At 49.3% G+C, this 20,570-nt stretch overlaps 2 protein-coding genes across 5 annotated transcripts in view; both read right to left on the bottom strand.

Annotated features, from left to right (window-relative positions):
• The window catches only part of HIP1 (huntingtin interacting protein 1), a 65,040-nt gene extending 60,217 nt beyond the window's left edge, over positions 1 to 4,823 (bottom strand). Inside the window, exon 1 of the mRNA XM_053274685.1 lies at positions 4,493 to 4,823. Coding sequence (XP_053130660.1) covers positions 4,493 to 4,663 — 171 coding nt within the window. The 5' untranslated portion in view covers positions 4,664 to 4,823. The remainder of the gene's footprint in view (positions 1 to 4,492) is intronic.
• Positions 4,824 to 7,126: 2,303 nt separating this feature from the next.
• LOC128336224 (uncharacterized) overlaps positions 7,127 to 20,570 on the bottom strand; it is a 28,874-nt gene continuing 15,430 nt past the window's right edge. Inside the window, exons 1-5 of one of the 4 annotated variants that reach the window (XM_053275565.1) lie at positions 18,095 to 18,109; positions 13,478 to 13,572; positions 11,124 to 11,467; positions 9,036 to 9,150; positions 7,127 to 7,477 (exon numbers count right to left, since the gene is read on the bottom strand). In XM_053275565.1, the coding sequence (XP_053131540.1) occupies positions 7,390 to 7,477; positions 9,036 to 9,150; positions 11,124 to 11,467; positions 13,478 to 13,572; positions 18,095 to 18,103 (651 nt within the window). In that variant the 5' untranslated portion in view covers positions 18,104 to 18,109 and the 3' untranslated portion in view covers positions 7,127 to 7,389. Of the gene's footprint in view, positions 7,478 to 9,035; positions 9,151 to 11,123; positions 14,324 to 18,094; positions 18,110 to 20,570 lie in introns of those variants that run through there. The other 3 variants (XM_053275566.1, XM_053275567.1, XM_053275564.1) reach the window with 3 other exon arrangements.

Here is a 20,570-nt window from a genome sequence, read left to right on the forward strand (position 1 = left end):
ATTTCGTAACCATTAGACTCTGCTCAGGAGAAATCTCCCCCCAAGGGGAGGGGAAACAGCAGAGGCCACATTCAACATGGCCTTCTTGGGCAAGGCCAGGCTCCGGCTTCCTTCACCCAGCAAGAACTCCGATACATTTTCCAGGGGGCAGCTAGAGGCTCTCTGGGTCGGCCTCCTGGGAAACTGTCTTCCCATCATTCTGCCCCTTGGGTCAGGCTCTCCCTGGACCAGAAGCAGGGACCCACTAATTGAGGCTTCGCTCACTGGCCAGCCATTATCTGTGGCCACCACCAAACTCTCCTCTTCCCGCAGGCCTTTCCCTGCACGTGGGCAAAAACCTAAGGAAAGAAGCAGGTCTTCTCTCCTTTGCACTGGGATAGGGATGGTAAGGAAGAGCTACTCCTGCTCAGAAACTATTCCTGCCGTTCCTTACCTGCTCAAAAATGGCTGTGGAAATGAGATCTCTGGGGTGGGTGGGAGATCTGTGTGGGGCTGAGTGCCTTGCTGGGGCTGGGGCATTAGCTACTGGCGAGAAGGTCTGGAGACGCCTGATTCAATGAAGCCAGTGTCACAGTCACACAAGCTACTCTGGGCAGCAGATACAGTGCCAGGTTCCAATGGGATTTGCAGTGTGTTGACATGACAACGTGAATTTGCGCGTCTCCCTATGAAGAAGGGATCCCTCCGCCTTCTCTTCCACTTCCTCGGTTTCCAGCCAGTTATGCATACATTCTGTTCCTGGCTAGTTCAGATGAGCCTCTCTGGAGCCCACGCTTGGAACAAGAGAGCCGTTCTCCAACGCAGCACACTGCAGGCGGAGGGGAGCAGGGGGCTTCTCACAACTCAGCAGCAGGGAGACGGCCAGAGGCTGCTCAGCCCCACGGCCATAATCCACAGTCCAGGGCTCCTGCAGCGAGGGATGATGGGGGGGGGGGTCGTAGTCAGCAACATCTGGGAATACTTGCTGCAGGGAACACCTGCTTAGCAGCCGAGATGATGGAGAGGAGGGCTCCTCACCTGAGTAATGGCTGACATGCCTACCAGCCTCTGGTCCACTCTCTGCTAAAGGTAAAGGCACTCCTATATGTCAAGTGAGTCCAGTCAAGAGCGTCTCTTGCGTCTACCTTTCTGCCTAGCCTTCAGACAAGGCCTTAGAGCAGGCCTGCTCCACTTTGGCCCGCCTGCGGATGTCGGCCTACAACTCCCATAATCCCTGGCTATCGGCCACTGTGGCTGGGGGTTATAGGAGTCCAGAAACAGCAGCAGAGCCGAAGTTGAGCGGGCCTGCCTTAGAGAGGCAGACAATGTGCCATATCGAGCCCTCCTATCTTCCAGGATGGAGCTGTAGAATACAAAAGCCGTTCCTAGTTCAATCAAAAGGTTCCTAGTTCAATCCCTGGCAGCATCTCCAGGTAGGGCTGAGAAAGACTCCTGCCCTGAAACCTCGGAGAGCTGCTGCCAGCCTGGGTAGGCAATCTGGAGCTAGATGGACCAATGGCCTGACTTAGTATAAGGCAGCTTCCCAAGTACTCTTAATTCTTCATAAGGTTGCTTTTGGGACAGAGTCGTAACTCAGTGGTAGAGCATCTGCTTGCATGCAAAAAATTCCTTCCCTGGAAACCCTCCAGGTCGGGCTGGGAAAGACCCCTACCCTGAAACTCTGGAGAGCTGCTGCCAGCCAGTGTAGTCAATCCTTTCCATACCACTTTTCAACAAAAATGCTCCGAGCAGTTTACATGGGGGGGGGGAGATCCTAACGAATTGGCAAGGTAGTTTCCTATCCCCAAAAGGCTCACAATCTGAAGGAAATATAAGGGAGATACCAGAAACAGCCACTAGAGCGATGCTGTGCTGGGGATGGACAGGGCCAGTTGCTCTCTAAAGAGAAGAAAATTGCCACTTTTAAAAGGTGCCTCTTGGCCCAGTTAGCTGGACCTGTGGTCTACCTTGGTAAAAGGCATTTGCCTAGATCCCTTTCCATGGGAGAAAGGGCCTTAATCTTAAGCCCACCATCCTCAACCTAACAGAACCCCAAGCACTAATGTCATTGACTACAACTCCCAGTATCCCCAGCTGCAATGGCCTTTGGCTGGAGATAATGGGAGTTGTAGTCAACAACATCTGGGAATCCCTGTTAGAGGGAACATTGACCCCATGTATGTAGCTGTGTTTGTTCAGATGCATCCCTTGATATTCAGACTTCTCCCATCCCTCTGTTGTCTCCTCCACCACCACCCCCTGCTGTCTAACTGATTGACTGCAAGCTTCTTGAGGCCAGAGACCTTATACTGTTCTTTTAAAGATCCTATACACAGCTGCTGCTCTCTCTGTCCTCCAGTGCCAGCTCCCAAGGCTCTGTCACACTCCTCCATGGTCAAGAAACAGAATTCAGGACAGAACTAAGCCTGCCCCTCACAGACCAGTTCACGGCAGATAGTATCAGGTTCCTCTTTAGGAGTTTCTTTATTCGACTGATCACCCATAGCCACCAGCCAGGACTGGATCACACACACACCCACTATTCATTTGTGCTCTGTAGTTGCCTCTTGCACTGCTGGATTCTCGATCTTCACTTTTGACAAGAACTTTGAAATACAGGTCTTTATTGCTTACATGGCTTAAGCGTTAAAGCAAGACACTTTAACTCAAAATTTCCACCCCTTTCAGAGCACAAGAACTGTAAGCGCCTCAACCCTCATTTTAAGCTGCACGTTTTCCATTTGGTTAAGATCAGCATCACTCTTCAGAATATTTATACATCACTTTCCAGTACAAAAGTTCTCATCTGTATTCTTGGGCATGCCATCCTTGTTACAAAAAACAAGATTCTTGTTTTCGTTTGACTACTTTTGACTAAAAAGCAATTAGCTACCTCCTTCTTGAATCACAATTTTGGTTAAATGTGTGCTTAATTTAGTAATGAATGTATCCCTTGAAAGCCCAGAGTCTGCAGATACTTTGCTGTTTAGTAACACTCTAAAACTATACATGCTATACAGTCAGGCAGAGTGGTGCAGTGGTTAGAGAAGGGCTGTTGTCATACAACTCCCACAATCCCCATCATCTCTGCAGGTTTTCCAGAAACAGCTGAAGCTGTACTTTTAAAATCAAGCCATTTAATTAAGAAGCATAGGCATATGTTGGGGAGTATAAAGATGCGCTAAATCAGTGTTTCTTAACTTTGGGTCCCCAGATGATGTTGGACTACAACTCCCATCATCCACAGCAGCAAGAGCCTTTGCTTGGAGATTCTGGGAGATGTGGTCAACAAACATCTGGGACACTGATTCCCAGACATGGCCTAGTCCAACACGGGAGGAGAGCTGGTCTTGTGGTCGCCAGCATGACTTGTCCCCTTTGCTAAGCAGGGTCCACCCTGGTTGCATCTGAATGGGAGACTAGAAGTGTGAGCAGCACTGTAAGATATTCCCCTCAGAGGATGGAGCCACTCTGGGAAGAGCAGGCAGTTCCAAGTTCCCTCCCTGGCAGCATCTCCAAGATAGGGCTGAGAGAGTGATTCCTGCCTGCAACCTTGGAGAAGCCGCTGCCAGTCTGTGTTGATGATACTGAGCTAGATGGACCAAGGCTCTGACTCAGTATATGGCAGCTTCCTATGTTCCTAACATCTGGGGACCCAAGGTTAAGAAATCCTGTGCTAAACGATGATAACAATCCCAGCCTATTGACTATTGTTTGCTGGGGGATGACGGGTGCTGTGTAGTCCAATGACAGCTGGAGGGCCTAAGCTGTTGCATAGCAGTATTCCCTCTCACAGGGATTCCCAGAGCTTGTTGACTACAACTCCCAGCATCCCAAAGCTCCTATAGCCTTTACTTGGGAGTTTACTTGGGAGTTGTAGTCAACAACCCCTGGGAATCCCTGTGAGAGGGAACACGGCAGTGCAGCCCTATGTGAAGAGTGTGTGGGGCCGGGATGAGTGCGCCGTGTAACAGGGGTCCTCACATGTTGACTACAACTTCCATCACCCCCAGCTCAAGTGCCCTTGGACCAGGGACGCTGCAAATCGTAAACATCATCCCGGGTCACGGGATGGGACCCACGTTCAAATCAGTGCCCCTTCTAACAGGGAACCCCCGCCCCGATGTTCTAGACTACAACTCCCAGAACCCCCAAGCAAAGCCTACCGCAGCAGGGGATGCTGGGAGCGGTAGTCCACACCACCAACGCCATTTAAGTTATTTATTTATTAATTGGTTTCTGTATGCAGGCCACTTTGGGAACTTGGGTTGAAAAGCGATATAAGAGTATTTGTATCGTACCGTATCGGGGAACCCCTGCGCGAGGTTCAAATGCTTCAAACCGGCCCCCCCGCCAGCCATGGGTGACTCCAGCCCAGCCGCGCCTACCTCACAAGGTTGTTGTGAGAAAATGCGCCCCCTTCATAAAATATTGCCCCCCCTTCGCAGGCACATACGTCACACGGCCCCCCTCCCACATACGTCACCCGGCCCCCCATCCCACACCCGGGTACCTGCCCCCTCTTGAAGGCGTTTCTCTCGGGGGCGGCGTCGAGGGGAGCCCCCCTGCTGGCGCCGGTCAGGCCTCCCGAGGCCGGGCCGGCGACCCCGCGGCGGGCGAGCAGGCCCTTGGGCAGCGGGTGAGCCGCCGGGGCCTGCCTGAGGGAAGAAGAGGAGCGCTGCATGCCAGCAGCTGAGAAGACGCGCAGCGCCGCCGCCGCCGCCTGACTGAGTGAGGCCGCCGCTATTCGCCTCGCCCATTGGCCCGCGGCCAACGCCACTCCCCAGCCCCCGCCACGCGATTGGCCCGCCGCCGCTCTGAGGAGGGCGGAGTTTCAGGACCTGCCCCGCCCCTCTGCCGGCTGCCAGCTGTTTTCCTCCGTCATCTTTCCCGCCCGGCCCTCGCCTCCCTTGGCCCTGGAATGCGGGCGGGCTATTGGTCCGCTTCCACGTCACTCACTGTGAGTGGGCGGGCTCTTAGATGGCCGAAGGGAGAAGGAGGAGCCACCGCCGCCGCTGGAGCATGCTCAGTGCGACCGAAGGAAGCTGCTTTCCTTTGCCAGTGCCCACAACCTCCTCGGATTCCTTCTTTATGTATTTGTTTAATTGATTTATATACTGCCCTTCCAAAAATGGCTCATCAATTAACAATTAGAATCGAAACTAAATCAAATTAAACCATTAGAATAATTAACATTGACATCATTTTAAAACATTAAATTTTTAAAAAACCATACATCGAATTAGAAGCCTGGGATTTTCCTTTTCTTCCTCAAAACAAGGCAAATCCGAATTTTGCAGGAAAGCGCCAGGTCGTGTGGCATGCGTGATCCTGCACCCAAAGAACGCTGACTTGCAAGGTGGAAGGCTGCAGTTGGCAATGGTTTTCCCCGTGACACTCTGGATGCGAAAGCTGGGCTTTGCAGAAGCAAGATAGGAAAAGCATTGACGCTTTTGAACTTGGGTGCTGGAGAAGACTTTTGAGGAGACCACGCCAGGAAAACAAACAAATGGATCATAGAACAAATCAGTCCAGAATTTTCACTCGAGGCTCAAACTCTTCTGCGAAGATCCAGCTCCCTTGACAAGTCCATAATCCCAGGGAAAGTTGAAGTCAAGAGAAGAAGAACGAATTAGATGGACCTGCTGATGACAGCCATGAAGGCACCACTGAGAGACCTTCAAGGCCAAGCGGAAGACAGATCAGCCTGGAGAGAATCGATCTCTGTGGTCGCTAAGAGTTGACAGGGCTCAGCGAGAGCATCAGCCCCTCTTCAGCCCAGCACAAGTGCCCCTCCTCGTGGCTGTTGCTGGTACTGCTCTTTCGTTCCTCCCAAAGGCGATTCTCAACCCAAACAAATTAAAAACTTCCTTCTAGAGCAGGGAGAGTGAAATAATGATTTAAAAGGAGGCGTGGCGTGAGATAGACACTGTCCTAGTCTCTGCTGCCACCTAGTGTCCAATGGAGGAATAGCGAATGACCACCGCGTTCCCGAGGAAATTCACAGGGCAAATACACATTGAAAGGAACTGCTTTAATTTGGCTGAAGGTCGCTCCATTGACAACTCAAATTCCACGGGGGATTTCTCTCTCAGTCTTCAAGGGAAATACTGTGTCGCTTGCATCTCTCTTGGCCTTTCTGGAAATTTGATTTGTCAATCTGATGTTTAAAACGGACTTTTAAAAAAGATTTAAAATTGTTTTGTACAGTATTTTTGTATTTTTGGTTGTGCTGTGATTTCATGCATTTGTGTTTTTACTTCGTGGTTTAAAGCTGTGTTGTGAGCTGCCTAGAGAACAATTTGTTATGGGGCAGCTAGCAAATAAAGTTCTTTATTGTTGTTGTTTTATTAGGAATGGAGGAGGGATATGTGGTTATGACAGGCCTTCAAAGCAAGAATGGTCGTAAATATATCTATTCCAGGTTTCCCTGTGATCTCCCAATGTATAAGGGATGTAACATGAGCTTTGACATTGGTCCTGGTTCCTTTGAAAATGTGTGCAGCCATTGGGAGCCAGAGCATATTAAATGGAAGAGAATTTGCATGCTTGCTCGCAGAAGGTCCCACATTCACTCCCTGCAGCATCTCCAGCTAAGGATGACCAATGATAGCAGGGACATTGGAAGCTGCCATATACCGAGTCAGACCATTGGGCCATCTTGCTCAGTATAGTCTACCCAGACTGGCAGCGGCTTCTCCAAGGTTGCAGGCAGGAATCTCTCTCGGCTCTATCTTGGAGATGCTGTCAGGGAGGGAACCTGGAAACTTCTGCATAGGAACATAGGAAGCTGCCATATACTGAGTCAGACCATTGGTCTATCAAGCTCAGTATTGTCTTCACAGACTGGCAGTGGCTTCTCCCAGGTTGCAGGCAGGAATCTCTCTCAACCTCGTTTTGGAGATCCTGCCAGGGAGGGAATTTGGAACTTAGATGCTCTTCCCAGAGCGGCTTCATCCCCTAAGAGGGAAAGATCTTCCAGTGCTCACACTTTAAGTCTCCCATTCAGTTGCAACCAGGGTGGACCCTGCTTAGCTAAGGGGAAAGTCATGCTGGCTACCACCAGACCAGCTCTCCAGATCACAACACTCAAGTAGTAGGGGGGAAAAACATTTATTGTGGAAACGTGTTCTGTGTGCTTCAAATTACAACATCCAGTTATAAAAAGGTTGTTTCTCCCCCCCCCGCCCCCACTTGCCAGTGACATAAATAAAATAATTAGTTGACCAAAGTACCTTAAATTAATTTAAATAATCAACACATATCCCTGAGCTGGTTGGCTCTTTTCTGACCACACCGGCAAAATGCGCCATCAGGGTAGACACCCAAGCAGAGTCCTTGCTCGATGTCGCCGGGAATGATCTCCTTCGACCTTCTGCCCCACCGGAAGCGGCTCGGCCCCAACTCCGCTCAATTTGACTGCAGGTGTTCCACTAACTGCCTGACCCACGGCTCCGCGGGGTTGGCGCAGACGTCGTGGCCTTTCTTGGTGGTGAACCTGGAGAGAATCGAGGGGAAGGCAAGATTAGACTCCTGTCCTCTTCGGACACCTGACCCACTTGCGTTGTCAATTCTGCTTCCTGCTTCCTGCGCACACATTCCTCTGCCTGGGAGTCCCGGTGGTTTCTCTCGTTTCCCTCCTAGAATCCCTTTCACATTACAGCCAGCCCTCGCCAACCACGGTTTGGCCAACCACGGTTGCAAGTATCCGTAAATGAGAGATTGTGACTGGTCTCGCCCACCCAAGCACCCACGGTTGGCGAGATATTTTAGTGTTTTGGGGGGATTTTTAAGTGATTTGCAGGGGGGGCATTCAGAGGTTCAATCTGCTCATTCCTCTTGGGAGTTATTCGCACATGGCTTCATGCTTCGAGGTAAATGTGGAGTGAAGCCACGTCAAGGCACACTCACCACATTAAGGGAAGCAGCATCTCCCCTCTGCTCTCAAGTTTTGTTTTGATGCAAGTTCACATCGTGCTTTCCTTCTAGCTGATGGGGGGGAGCTTTCTAAAGAGCTACATCTGCATTTCTAAAGAGAGCATCCTTCTTATCATGCTTAGGATTCTACATCAGTGCCTCTCCACGTTTTCAGAAAAAGTAGCTTAAAACCAGCATTTTAAAAACCCAGAAATACCTTGAGATAATATGGGAGGAGATCTGGTCTTGTGGTGGCAAGCAGGACTTGTCCCCTTAGCTAAGCAGGGTCTGCCCTGGTTGCATATGAATGGGAGACTAGAAGTGTGAGCACTGCAAGAGATTCCTCAGGAGATGGAGCCACTCTGAGAAGAGCATCTAGGCTCCAAGTTCCCTCCCTGGCAGCATCTCCAAGACAGCAGGGCTGAGAGAGAGATTCTTGCCTGCAACCTTGGTGAAGCCGCTGCCAGTCTGTGAAGACAACACTGAGCTAGATAGACCAAGGGTCGGACTCAGTATATGGCAGCTTCCTATGTCACTAAGAGATGTTGCCAGTCTGGGTAGACAATACTGAGCTAGATAGACCAATGGTATGACCCTGTATATGGCAGCTTCCTATGTCCCCAAGCTAGAATTCGCAACCTTAGCCCATCTAGCTCAGCACTGTCTACACACTGACTGGCAGCAGCTCTCCCAGGTTCCAGGCAGGAGTCCCTTTCCTCCCGGCCCTACCTGGAGATGCTGCCAGGAAGTGAACCTGGAACCTCCTTCATGCAAGCAGATGCTCTTCCGCTTACATTTTTATGCTGTTTTACTAGGAAAGGTATACTGTATATTCTTACAGACTTTCTAGTTATGACCCATGGTAAGGTGTGTGCACTTTGCATAAAAGATTGGACGGGATTATTTCTGCAATAGACACCCCTGTCAATTTTAAAGCCGGAATTTAGCCCAACTTGGCCAAATTCAGAGTTCTTTCGGGCCAATTCAGGTAGAACCTGTATTTAACCAGTATTTCTTAAGGGGGTCATCTGAAATTCAGAGTCGTCTTCTATTCAGGTAAATACAGGGTATTTTAGCAGGAAGGAATTTCTCCTCCTTCCCCCCCACCCCCACCGAAATCATTTGATTTTATTACTTACACAATTGCGGGCTGTGAGCATCTGCTGTTGGTTTTGTAATAGCTGGCCACACGGTTGAGTGGCATCTTCTTTTTCGTGTAGCTGAGACAACAGGAGGTTGGGACATCGTACCCCACTAGGAGAGACAGGAAAACAAAATGAGCCAAGAGATGCCTGCGTGGTCACAGTCTTTGGTTTCTAACGTGAGTGGCACAGGAATGCCTGCCTGCCAGGAATTCTGACCTGGCTTTCTCAACCCCCTACAAGATGGATGGAGACTGGGATTGATTATTCAGCAGTGACAGGGAGGCATGATGGCCACATGGAAATGCCATGTTCAGAAACAGTCTACCGCTGATTAGGAAGGAGCATAGGAGGCTGCCAAATACTGAGTCAGACTCTTGGTCCATCTAGCTCTGTATTGTCAACCCAGACCGGCAGCGGCTTCTCCATGGTTTCAGGCAGGAGTCTCTCTCCGCCCTCTCTTGGAGATGCTGCCAGGGAGGGAACTCGAGACCTTGCTCTTCCCAGAGTGGCCCCATCCCCTAAGGGCAGCATCAGGGGCATAGCTAGGGGAGAGGGGCCCGTGTTCGCTCCTCTCCCCAGCGGCCCCTCAGAGTGAGTGAGATAATGAAGAAAATAGGGAGGAGTGGAGCTGGGGGGGCCCGAATTGTTTGAACCCATCTGCTTAATTATAGCTACTCCCCTAGAGAGCATTTTACCATGCTAGGCATAGCCTCCCATTCAAATACATACCAAGGTGGACCCTGCTTAGCAAAGGGGACAGTTCAGGCTTGCGGCCACAAGACCAGCTCTCCTCCCAGTTGCTAGCCACATGCAAGCAAAGGAGACTCTTGTCTTCTTGCCCTGCTTGCTGGCTTCCCAGTGGGGGCCTCGGGCTGGACGAGGGAGCCCACTTGGATCGGAACCCGGATACAGCCGGGCTCTTTTGATGCCCTTATGCACTCTGCACTAAGAAGCCTCCTGCCCACCTCTGCCTTTCCATGGGTTCCCGCTCTGGGCCCCAGCACAGAAAAACAGGGTCAAGGGCTAAGCCCTAGGTTACTCTGGCGTGCCAAAGGGGCCGGAGAGCTCCACCAGTCTGGGGGCAATAGAACAAACTGGTTAGAACAACAGGACGCCGAGTTCAAAGGGAGCAGAAGGGGTCCTCTGCCCCCACCCTAACCCGCTCCGTGAGGCCGGGATTCCCGTGAGCTAAACCGATCCCGACAGCTCAACCAAGGCTGGAGACAGACAATTGATGTTTGGGTTTCCTTGCCAGAGATTGGGTCTCCAAGTCTTCTATATGCTTGCTCAGAGGTTTTGTGTGTGTGTGTGTGTGTGTGTGTGTGTGTGTGTGTGTGTGTGTGTGTTTAAATAAGGGAGATTGTAAGCAACCATTTATAGGGTTGGCTGAAGCAATGGCATCCCAGAGGCATTGTTGTCTGTGGTGTGGTGTGGTGTGGACTCATCCCTTTCACTCTGTCCTGCTAACCGGGCAAAGAGGCACCTTTTACCGTGGTGATTCTCTTGTATTTAGCAGAGGGAGAGCAACTGGCCCTATCTACCCCCAGCACAGGACCTCCAGGGACTGGAGAGAGACTGGGGTCTCTCTTAGGCTGGATGCCAATGTGTGAGTTCTGAGGATCATGCCAATCGGGATGCCTGCTTCCCTTCCTGCCTACTCTTGAGTTGAGCGGCCCTACTGAGCCACCTAATAGCTCAGCAGGGAAGTAACTTGCCTAGCAAGCCGGAGGTTGCCAGTTCGAATCCAGACAGCAGCGATCTAGGAAGATGCTGAAAGGCATCATCTCATACTGTGAGGGAGGAGGCCATGGTCAACCCTTCCTGTATTCTACCAAAGAAAACCACAGGACTCTGTAGTCGCCAGGAGTCAACACCGACTCGAGGCACACTTTACCATTTTTTTACCAGCCTACTGGATTGCTTCTCATGGTGCATGCCACCTATCTCCCCTTGTCCCCCGTCTCCTCTGGTCAACACGCCAAACGTGTCCTGCAGCACCCGCCTTTGCCCTTTGAAATCTGCCCACCTGAGCCAAACTTTCTGCCTGGGTGCTGAGCTAAACTGGGCACCAGAGCCACTCACCTGGGGCGGAGAAGGTCGAGGAGCAGCAGAGAGCCAGAAGGAAGAGGAGCGAGATGGCACAGGCAGCAACGGAGGCCTTCATGTTTTCTGATCTCTGGGGAGGCTGCGTGACAGGAGCTGGTCTGCTGGCCGAGGGGCTCTTGGGAGCTCTCTGCTGTCTGATGCTGAAGCTCCATGAATCTGCTCCTCCTTTATAAAGGGACTCACAGCCAGAGGGGCTGAGCGGCAAAGAAAGTGTGGGAATTCCAGCTGACGTCATCGCCAAGTGATGCTGCACAACTTTCACCGGCCAAGAAGACGGGCGAAGTGTCTCTTGCATGTGAGGGACGCCACAAAGGCTGACGCTGCAATTTGGATTACTCATTTTACAGCAGAAAGCAAGAGCAGGGGAAGAGACGGGGAGGGGGAGAGTGGAGGAGGCCCCCGCCGGGCTCCCTTTCGGCTTGTGGTTGGGTCGCCCGAACCACCAGCTGGGCTTCCTCTCGTGCACAGCTGGAGCCCCGTTTGCGAAATCTGGGAAAGGGAAGGTGGCGGCCAGCCGCCCCAGATGGGGAAGCGAAAGGGCTTTTCGGATTCGTTTTTGCATTCGGAACAGCTGAGTGCAGAAGAGAGGGATGCAAATAGACGACTTCAGGGGTTTGTGTGTGTGTGTGTGGGCAGAGAAGTGGAAAGAAGGAAAACCATTCTCCAGAAAACGGCATCTGGTGGATATCATTTTTTAAAATGAGCAAATGAATGCGGTTATAAAGAAAAAGGCTGGTGTGGAAGCAAGGCAAGTTAGAATTTTTCTGTCCTACAGAACCTACAGTCCTTATGCTGTTGACAGAAACGAAACAGAGGCAAAAGAACGACCCTTTAACAACTTCTCGATGGACTTAGGCTACCAAAGTCTGAAAAGGCTTAACTCTGCGGCAGGAAAACCTCGAGCCGTCTCCCCTGGCAATAGGCCAACCCTGCATACACTGGGTTTTCCGACTGCCTGAGGAACGAAGGAACCACAAATTAATATGATTTCACCCAACCTGCATCTGTAAACCGCCTGGGCCTTGTTTTTGCTCACAAAGCAGGAAGACAGTTTCGCCGTGACTTTGCTAGCCTGCTAAAAAAAGGTTTTGAAAAGGGAAGCATGCAGTATCACATTCAGTCCCACAGACTCAAAAACCCCAGATCAGAGGAGAGCTGAGCTTGTGGTCGCCAGCATGACTTGTCCCCTTAGCTAAGCAGGGTCCACCCTGGTTGCATTTGGTGATCTAGGTGATCTAGACTCCTGCTCATCTTGGTTGTTCTCACTATCCAAAGTGCCTGTTTAATTTGCATTGGCTCATAATGTGCTTGAATTACAAGCAAGCAGAATTAAGCTAGGTATTCAGGAAGGATTTCTAAAGCAAAAGAGCTGTCGGACAGTGGAACAGTCCACCTCATGACATGGCTGGCTCTCCTTAACTGGAGGTTTTTAAAGAGAGGCTGGATGGGCTTCTCTCAGAGATGCTGTAGTGGTTTCCTTGGGAATGTTTTGGGGGATTTACAAAATAAAAGTTTAGATTTTTTTTAAAAAAGAGAGTAGGTCAAATCACACACGAAGGTGAGGGAAAAAATGATGCAGATCAGTCCTTCCCGACCCTGCCAAGACTCCAGTGCCATGCCAGGGCTGTTCCCAGATGGCGATTTTACTTTGGAAGGGCAGGTATGCGTCCATGTATCATCCAGATTTCCTTCGAAGTCCCTGAAATTATCGGGAAGCACTCCATACACGATTTGGGTTTTTCATTGTGCATTGGAGCTTAGCCCCATTTGTGTCCAGGGTAAAAAATATCCACTTGTTGTGTTGGGTATGGGGGCAAATTTGAAATACCCGTAACTCACAGTTACGGGAAATTTTAATGCCAAGGGAAAGCCTGCTGTCTGGGGAAGGCCCTGGCAGAAATGCATGCTAAGTAGAAATCCAACAGCCACTGTTTTTCCATGCTGGGGGCAAGTTTCACCCACTGACTTCGTTTCACCCCGACTTAATGTATAAGCTCTCTTTATAAATTAAGCCAGCTTTGGATTCACATGCAGTTTTGTTTTCGTGGAAACTAACTCCTCATTCCCTTGCTTATTTTTTTAAAAAATGATCTGTGCCATCTCCACACATTCTGTGCTTCATGAGTAAGCACAAAACGATTCTTTGAATGAAATTGACTAAGCAAATCTGGCTGTGCTAATGAGTGACTCACTTATTCCCCACTTTCATTTCATTGAGAAACAGGCACAGCGCGTAGAAGCTCATCTCAGACACCAGAACACACACTTGTTCAGAGGAAAGATCATATTAGTCTTTTTTTCCTCCTCCAGACATGACATCATTTACTCACTTGTGAATTCCTAAAAATCCTGATGAATCCTGATGAAATTCTGGTCCAGCTACCTCTCCGGGAGCCTTTACACACAGAGCTTCTGCCCCAAATCTCTGCATGGGAGAAAGTGGGTGTGTTCATCTTTGGGTCCACACACAAATCAGGCTTTGTGATGCGATTTCTAGCTTATCTCCGAGTATTTCCAGATTTTAAAAATGCTGCTTTTAAGCTACTTTTTCTGAAAGCCCCGAGGCTTTCAGCACTGACTAGAATCATTAGCATGAGAAGAGGAGTGTTTTCTTTAGAAATGGAGATATTGGTCTTTAGGAAGCTCTCTCTCTCTCCCTCCACCCCATTGGCTAGAAGGAAAACACGGAGCATGCCATATGAACTTGTTTCAAAACAAAAACCAAAAGCAGAGGGGAGCGGCTGCTTCTGAGTGTGATTTGAAGTAGCTTTGCTCCACATTTATCCCGAAGCATGAAGCCATGTGCGAATAATTCCCAGGAAAGACTGCTGCCTGAAACCCTGGAAAGCCGTTACCAGCTAGTGTAGACAAAACTGAGTCCGATGGACCGCTGGTCTGACTCAATATAAGGCAGCTTCCTTTCATTCCTATGATGGGGTGGTAGGTAGCTCAGTGTTGGAGCATCGGCTTGCATGCAAAAGGTCTTAAGTTCACTCCCGGGAAGTTTTTCATACTTGGGCACTTTCCGGATTGGACACTACAACAGTGTCACTACGTGTCCATTAAGTGTGCTTCCGTATTGCCTGTGTATCGACATGAAAGTCCCTGCACTGCCAGCGAGGTGCCCGTTCACATTTCCGAGGCCTCCTTTCAGGTTTTATTGCTGCGTCACAGTCCTACAACGTTGTAAAAAAAAAAAAAAGCTTTATTTTCCTATTGTAAGGAGTTTCGCGCAAAAAGACGGAGAGAAGACTGCTCCCCCTGCTGGTGGCTCTGTGCAACATCTTTTATTTTACGGTTTCAATACGATTCTGCCAGGCCAAAGTTAAACTACGGCTGTATTACTGTGTAATCTGGAAAGGGCCCTGGCATTTTGATCGCATTGCCTCCAGAATGGAGTTCACATATTGGCCAAAATAAATCCAGAAGTCCCTGCAAGCTATCGATGAACACTTTACACACAGTTTGGGTTTTTTTTTTAATTGCGTGTTAGGGTGTAACCCGATTTATATCCCTGTTAGCTGAGCAAACTCCTGCTAACTGAGCAAAGAGGCATCTTTTTAAAGTGGTGATTCTCTTTATTTAGAAAGGGGAGAGCAACTGGCCCTATCCGTCCCCAGCACAGCATCCCCCCAGTGGCTGTTGCTGGTGTCAACCTTATGTTTCAATCTTTAGATTGTGAGCCCTTTGGGGACAGGGGACCATCTTATTTACCTGTTTATTTTTCTGTGTAAACTGCTTTGAGAACTTTGGTTGAAGGGCGGTATATAAATTTATCCATTGTAGTAATAGTAGTAGTTAGTAGTAATATCCGGGGTAAAAAGATCCACTTTGGGGGGTTTGTTTTTTGGGGCAACTTTGACCCCGCAGTAAATCCTCTCAGTAAACCTGCCATCTGCAGCTCCTGGAAGCATCCCCAGGTAGAGCTGAGAGAGCGCCCTGCCTGAAACCTCGGGAAGCCGCTGGCAGTTGGTGTCGACAATACTGTGCGAGATGGGCCAATGGTTTGACTCAGTATAAGGAAACTTCCTATGTTCCAATGAGGGAAGTCACTGTGATGCATACTTAACGGTGAAGCAACGGACGTGGGTCTTCAATAAGGTGCATAATGTCTGTGCAACAGCCCCAAGTGACTTGGGCATATTTCAGCCACATTAGTGAGCGAAAAAGCAAAAGCCCAAAAAAGGGTTTTTCCTGGGACTTTTACACACAACAGGCTTTACCATCAGTTTATAGGGAGGCTTTACTGCGAACTCAAAGTTGTTCCCCCCAAAATGACACAAATAGAGGATTTGTTTTTACCCTGGATATAAATCGGGCCACACTCTAACCCGCAGTGTAAAACCCAAATTGTGTGCTCCCCGATAATTCGCAGGGACTTGGGGGTAAATCTGGCAGATATGTGAATGCACCCCCTTACAAGCCCCATGTAAAAAACCTCTGCGTGTAGCTATCAGCTGTTCATACCAAGGGGAATCTTGTGGATGACCTCTATGTCTAGAAGCTTTTGCCTTAGACATATTCCGGCTTGATGGAACCCTAGAGCACACACCAAATCCGGGGAAAGGGTTCAACTCTGGCTGCCAACTTTTCACCAAAGGCGACAGATTAGAGCCAGCAAAAAAGAAAAGTCATAATCCTGGGGGATGTTAAAACACATTTCACAGGGGTGTCTTCGCGGTTTGCAGCTCGGGAACAAAACACTTTGGCAGCTGAACAGACCATGTGGGCTGAAAACAAATCACATCCAGATGCCCGGGGCAATCTGGAAAGAGAGTGGAGGGAGACGGCAGGATCTTTCAGTGGTCTCTTTTCAAGCGAGTCAGCCTCAGCTGCACATTCCTAAGCCTATGCTGTGCAAAAGAACCTCCTCTGGGCCAAGGACGTTTCACACTTAATTGCAGCCACTCAGTAATTTGTAGTGGAGTGAAGCCCCAGATAAGGATATAGAGACCAAGAATCCCTCCTCTGCTTTTATTGTAAGTTGCAATAACGCAAGAGAAAGCCATGATTTCTCGATCAATTCACAGGAGAACGAATTAATGCCTCATTTGTCTGACTGGATAATTCTGTCCAGCTGTCATCGCTTCGGTTTCCGCCTCGGCTCAACTCTAGGAATTGTGATAACGTAGGGAAGGGCCGGGGGGGGGGGATTCTGCACAGCAGTCCAATCAATCAATCGCTTTGTTTATTTAGCCATACCGAAAATAATGGGTTCAAAAAGTTGGGTAGTTAAAACCACCACAAGAACATTACAGGGGCACTCAGAGACGCAAGGACTGACTCAGAATCATTCCGGACAATAGGCCAAAATGCACCAGAAGGCCGCATGCTTTGATGGCAGAAACTAAAAACCGCTGTGGGAATGGCAAAGGAAAGCAAACAGATCGCACCTTTCCCTTCCCCAGACCCACATAGACACAGATGCTCTACAATTGGGATTCTAGCCATGTGGCCTATCTACATAGTAGATGGCGAAACACGGATGCTCGCAAGTGAAAAAGGCTTTTCTAAGCTTTCTCTCTTATCAGGTTAGAGGAATAAGGTACTGGGATGAGGAAGAAAGATTAGGACACATGTAAAGACAGGAATGACACCTCCTAGCAGAGGCAAACGTATGTTGTCTCTCTATAAAGTCATTCACACAGCCAAAAACTGTGTTCTACCCGGGTTTGGGAGCTGGTGTGCTTCCAATGTTCGGGTGTGTGGAAGCCAGGTAGGAGGGAAACCTGGGTAGAAGTGATGGTGTGGAAGCAAGGTAGGAGGAAAAGCTACCCAGGTTTTCCTGGGCTGTTCCCAAACCTGGGTGGAACACAGTTTTTGGTTGTGTGGATGACCTCTATGTCTAGAAGCTTTTGCCTCAGACATATTCTGGCTTTATGGAACCCCAGAGAAAGCACAAAATCCGGGGAGAGGGTTCAACTCTAGCTGCCAACTTTTCACCAAAGACGACAGATTAGAGCCAGCAAAAAATAAAAGTAATAATCCTGGGGGATGTTAAACAAAATACACGCAGCCACAATGATGTGGCTTTGCGAAGCACAGAAGAAGGGGGTGACTCCAGCCCTGTTTTTATAGCTGCTTCCCTCGTAAACACAAAACAATCTAATGTTTAACGAAAAGTTTATCCAGACTCAACTCTATTTTCTCCTCCTCCTTTCCCTTCCTTTTCCTTTTGGACTCCAACGCCCACTCTATAAAACAAGCCTGTTCAACTTTGACCCCGCCTGCCCCAGCTGTTTTGGGACGATTCCTATAATCCCCAGCCACCAAACTGGGGGGGGGCACATGTCTAGTTCAACTTGGCTACTTCAAACAAGCTGGGCTATTCAATGGTCTGCAGCACCAAATTCAAGTTCCCTCCATGACTTAAGCTGGGGGAGCCTCAAGTTCTGCATTGGGTGTGAATCCGAACAATCCCTCTGCATGCTAGGCGCGGGGTGCAAACGTCAAAAACGGGCTCTAGATTCATGAGCTATACACCGCTCTGGGCTCCCTGGAGGAAGAGCGGGATATAAATGTAAAAATAATCATTAAATAATAATATAAATGGTGTGGTTTCCACACCACAACAAACCATGAATAATGGAAACAATGCGGAACAATAACGGACAAACCGTTCAACTGTACACTTGCATCAGCCTCAACTCATTTGCGGCATGTTTTCTTGGCTTCCAGAATTTATCTTATCTTATTTTATTTTATTTTATTTACATTTTGTATCCCACTCTTAGGAGGAACATAGGAGGCTGCCATATACTGAGTCAGACCACTGGTCTATCTTGCTCAGTATTGACTACACTGACTGGCAGCAGCTCCTCAAGGTTGCAGGCAGGAGTCTCTCTCTCCCAGCCCTATCTTGGAGATGCTGCCAGGGAGGGAACTAGTTGGAACCCATGCAGGTGCTCTTCCCAGAGCGGCCCCATCCCCTAAGAGGAATATCTTACAGTGCTCATATGTCATCTCCCATCCAAAGGCCAACCAGGGCAGACCTTGCTTAGCAAAGGGGACAATTTGTGCTTGCTACCACAAGACCAGCTCTCCTCCCACTGAAGTAGGACATGGCCTCCTTCTCACCTGGTGGGAAGGTTCTATGCCAGTTTTAGAATCAGGGTTAGGGTATCAATGTAAAAATTGCAGCCCTAATTAGCAATCCATAATACGAAGGGTTTGCTGGATAGGGCTGCAAGCATCAAATCAAATCAAAGGCAGCCAGCATGCTGTAGTGGTTAGAGTGCTGGACTAGGACCGGGGAGACCAGAGTTCAAATCCCCGTTCAGCTATGAAACTTGCTGGGTGACTCTGGGCCAGTCACTTCTCTCTCAGCCTAACCTACTTCACAAGGTTGTTGTGAGGAGAAACTTAAGGATGTAGTAAACCGCTCTGGGCTCCTTGGAGGAAGAGCGGGATGTAAATGTCAAAAATAATACAAACATACATACATAAATCAGTTTGAAGCTTGCAAACCATCATCAAAGACTACAGAATTTGTACCTGTTCCCTTCTGCCCCCCGCCTACACACACAAATTGTGTGTGTAAGCTCTGTGAACTTTGAGACAATGAAGAGAGGGCAATGTATGGCAATTCTGTTGGGGAGATGTTTAGATCTTTGTTTTGGAGACCTTGCATAGCGATCTCTGAGTAAGAGAATCAGCTGAGAGCGGGGGGAAGCCCCAGTCCTGGACCAGTCCTGACATCTCAATTTACCTTCAAATTTCAAAAGAACTGCATAGTCTCAAAGTTAAAATCAGAGTTTCATTGGTAGTAGGCAATTAATTCTTGAGGTTTTGAGCAAATCTTTTGCCTGACAAGGTCTGGGATTTTGGTACATTAGGAAAAGAGGCAGTTCTCTTCCTCTTTACAATGCAAGATCGACCTTCATCAGGGTTCAGTCATAAGAACAGATCCCTGTGGGATCAGGCCCAAGGGGACCCATCTAGTCCAACATCCTGTTTCCCACAGTGGCCCACCAGATGCCCCTGGGAAGCCCACAAGTATAAAGGGGCATGCCCCCTCCTCTGCAACTGTATGGGAAGCATCTTGCCTCTACGGCTGGAGGTGGTCTATAGCCATCACCAGGACATCACCACACTATAGGACATCACCACATCATGTGGGCAAAGAACTCCGTAGAGGACGTCCTGGCAGTAAGGGAAAGGAGGCTATCCCAAGTCCTAAGGATGTTAGAGCCATCCTTGTGAGATTGCAGAGAGCTGGCAGTCTTGGGAGAGCAGAAGTGTTCATGGATGGGAGTTAGGGGCCTGGAAAACTGCCTTATGCCGCATCATTGGCCCATCTAGCTCAGTACTGGGCTCTCCAGAGTTTTAGGCAGGAATCTTTCCCACCTCTGCTTGGAGATGCTGCCAGGGATTGCACCCGGGATCTTTTGCATGCAAAGCAGATGCACTACTACTGAGCTACAGCCTCATCTCCATTATAGGAAGCTGCTATTTACAGGGTGAGACCCTTGATCTGTCTAGCTTAGTACTGTCTACACTGACTGGCAGCAGTCCTCCAGAGTTGCAGACAGGAGCCTTTTCCAGCCCCACCTGGAGATGCTGCCTGGGATTGAACCTGGGACCTTCTGCATGCCAAGCAGATACTCTACAACCGAGCTATGGCCCCATCCCCTAAGAGGAGTAGCTCACAGCTCTCACATGTAGCCTCCCATCCAAATGCAAACCAAGGCAGACCCTGCTTAGGCAAGGGGGCAATTGATGCACACTCCCACAAGAACAGGTCTCCTCACCCTTTCTCTTGAGAAGAAAGGGATCCTGGAGAACACCAGAAGGTCCCCTGCTAACTTGGCAAAGAGGCACCTTTTAACATGGCAATTCTCTTTATTTAGCAGAGGGGAGAGCAACTGGCTCTGTCCATCCCCAGCACAGTACCTTTCTAGTGGCTGGTGTCTATCTTATGCTTCTTTTTTAGATTGTGTGAGCTCTTTGGGGACAGGGATCCATCTTATTTGTTTGTTTGTTATTTCTCTGTGTAAACCGCCCTGAGCCATTTTTGGAAGGGCGGTATAGAAATCGAATAAATCATCATCATCATCATCATCATCATAAGAGTCCTTTCGGATCAAACCAAAGGTCCTCCAGCCCAACATCCTCTTTCCAATGCTGGCTGGTCCAGTGCTTCCAGCGAGCCCTCAAGTAAGATTCTCCAGGACTATCGCCCCTCAGCAACTGGTATACAGTGGTGCACGGACCCACAACCTCAGCTGCTGGGGGACAGCCCTAATGCAAGCACTTCCCCACTGACCCCCAGCAGGCAAAATGCAAAAAACCAAGCCCAGCAAAGAAGTAGGGCAAGATGGCGGCATGACTCAGCTTTTTTTGCGACTCTAAACCAGCTTGCTCATTCCAGGCCCTTGTCACAAATTCCTCTTTACCGCTCGTCTTCTCCGCAAGTTCACAACC

The sequence above is a fragment of the Hemicordylus capensis genome, chromosome 12, assembly GCF_027244095.1.
Source record: "Hemicordylus capensis ecotype Gifberg chromosome 12, rHemCap1.1.pri, whole genome shotgun sequence".
In the NCBI taxonomy this organism is placed as follows: Eukaryota; Metazoa; Chordata; class Lepidosauria; order Squamata; family Cordylidae; genus Hemicordylus; species Hemicordylus capensis.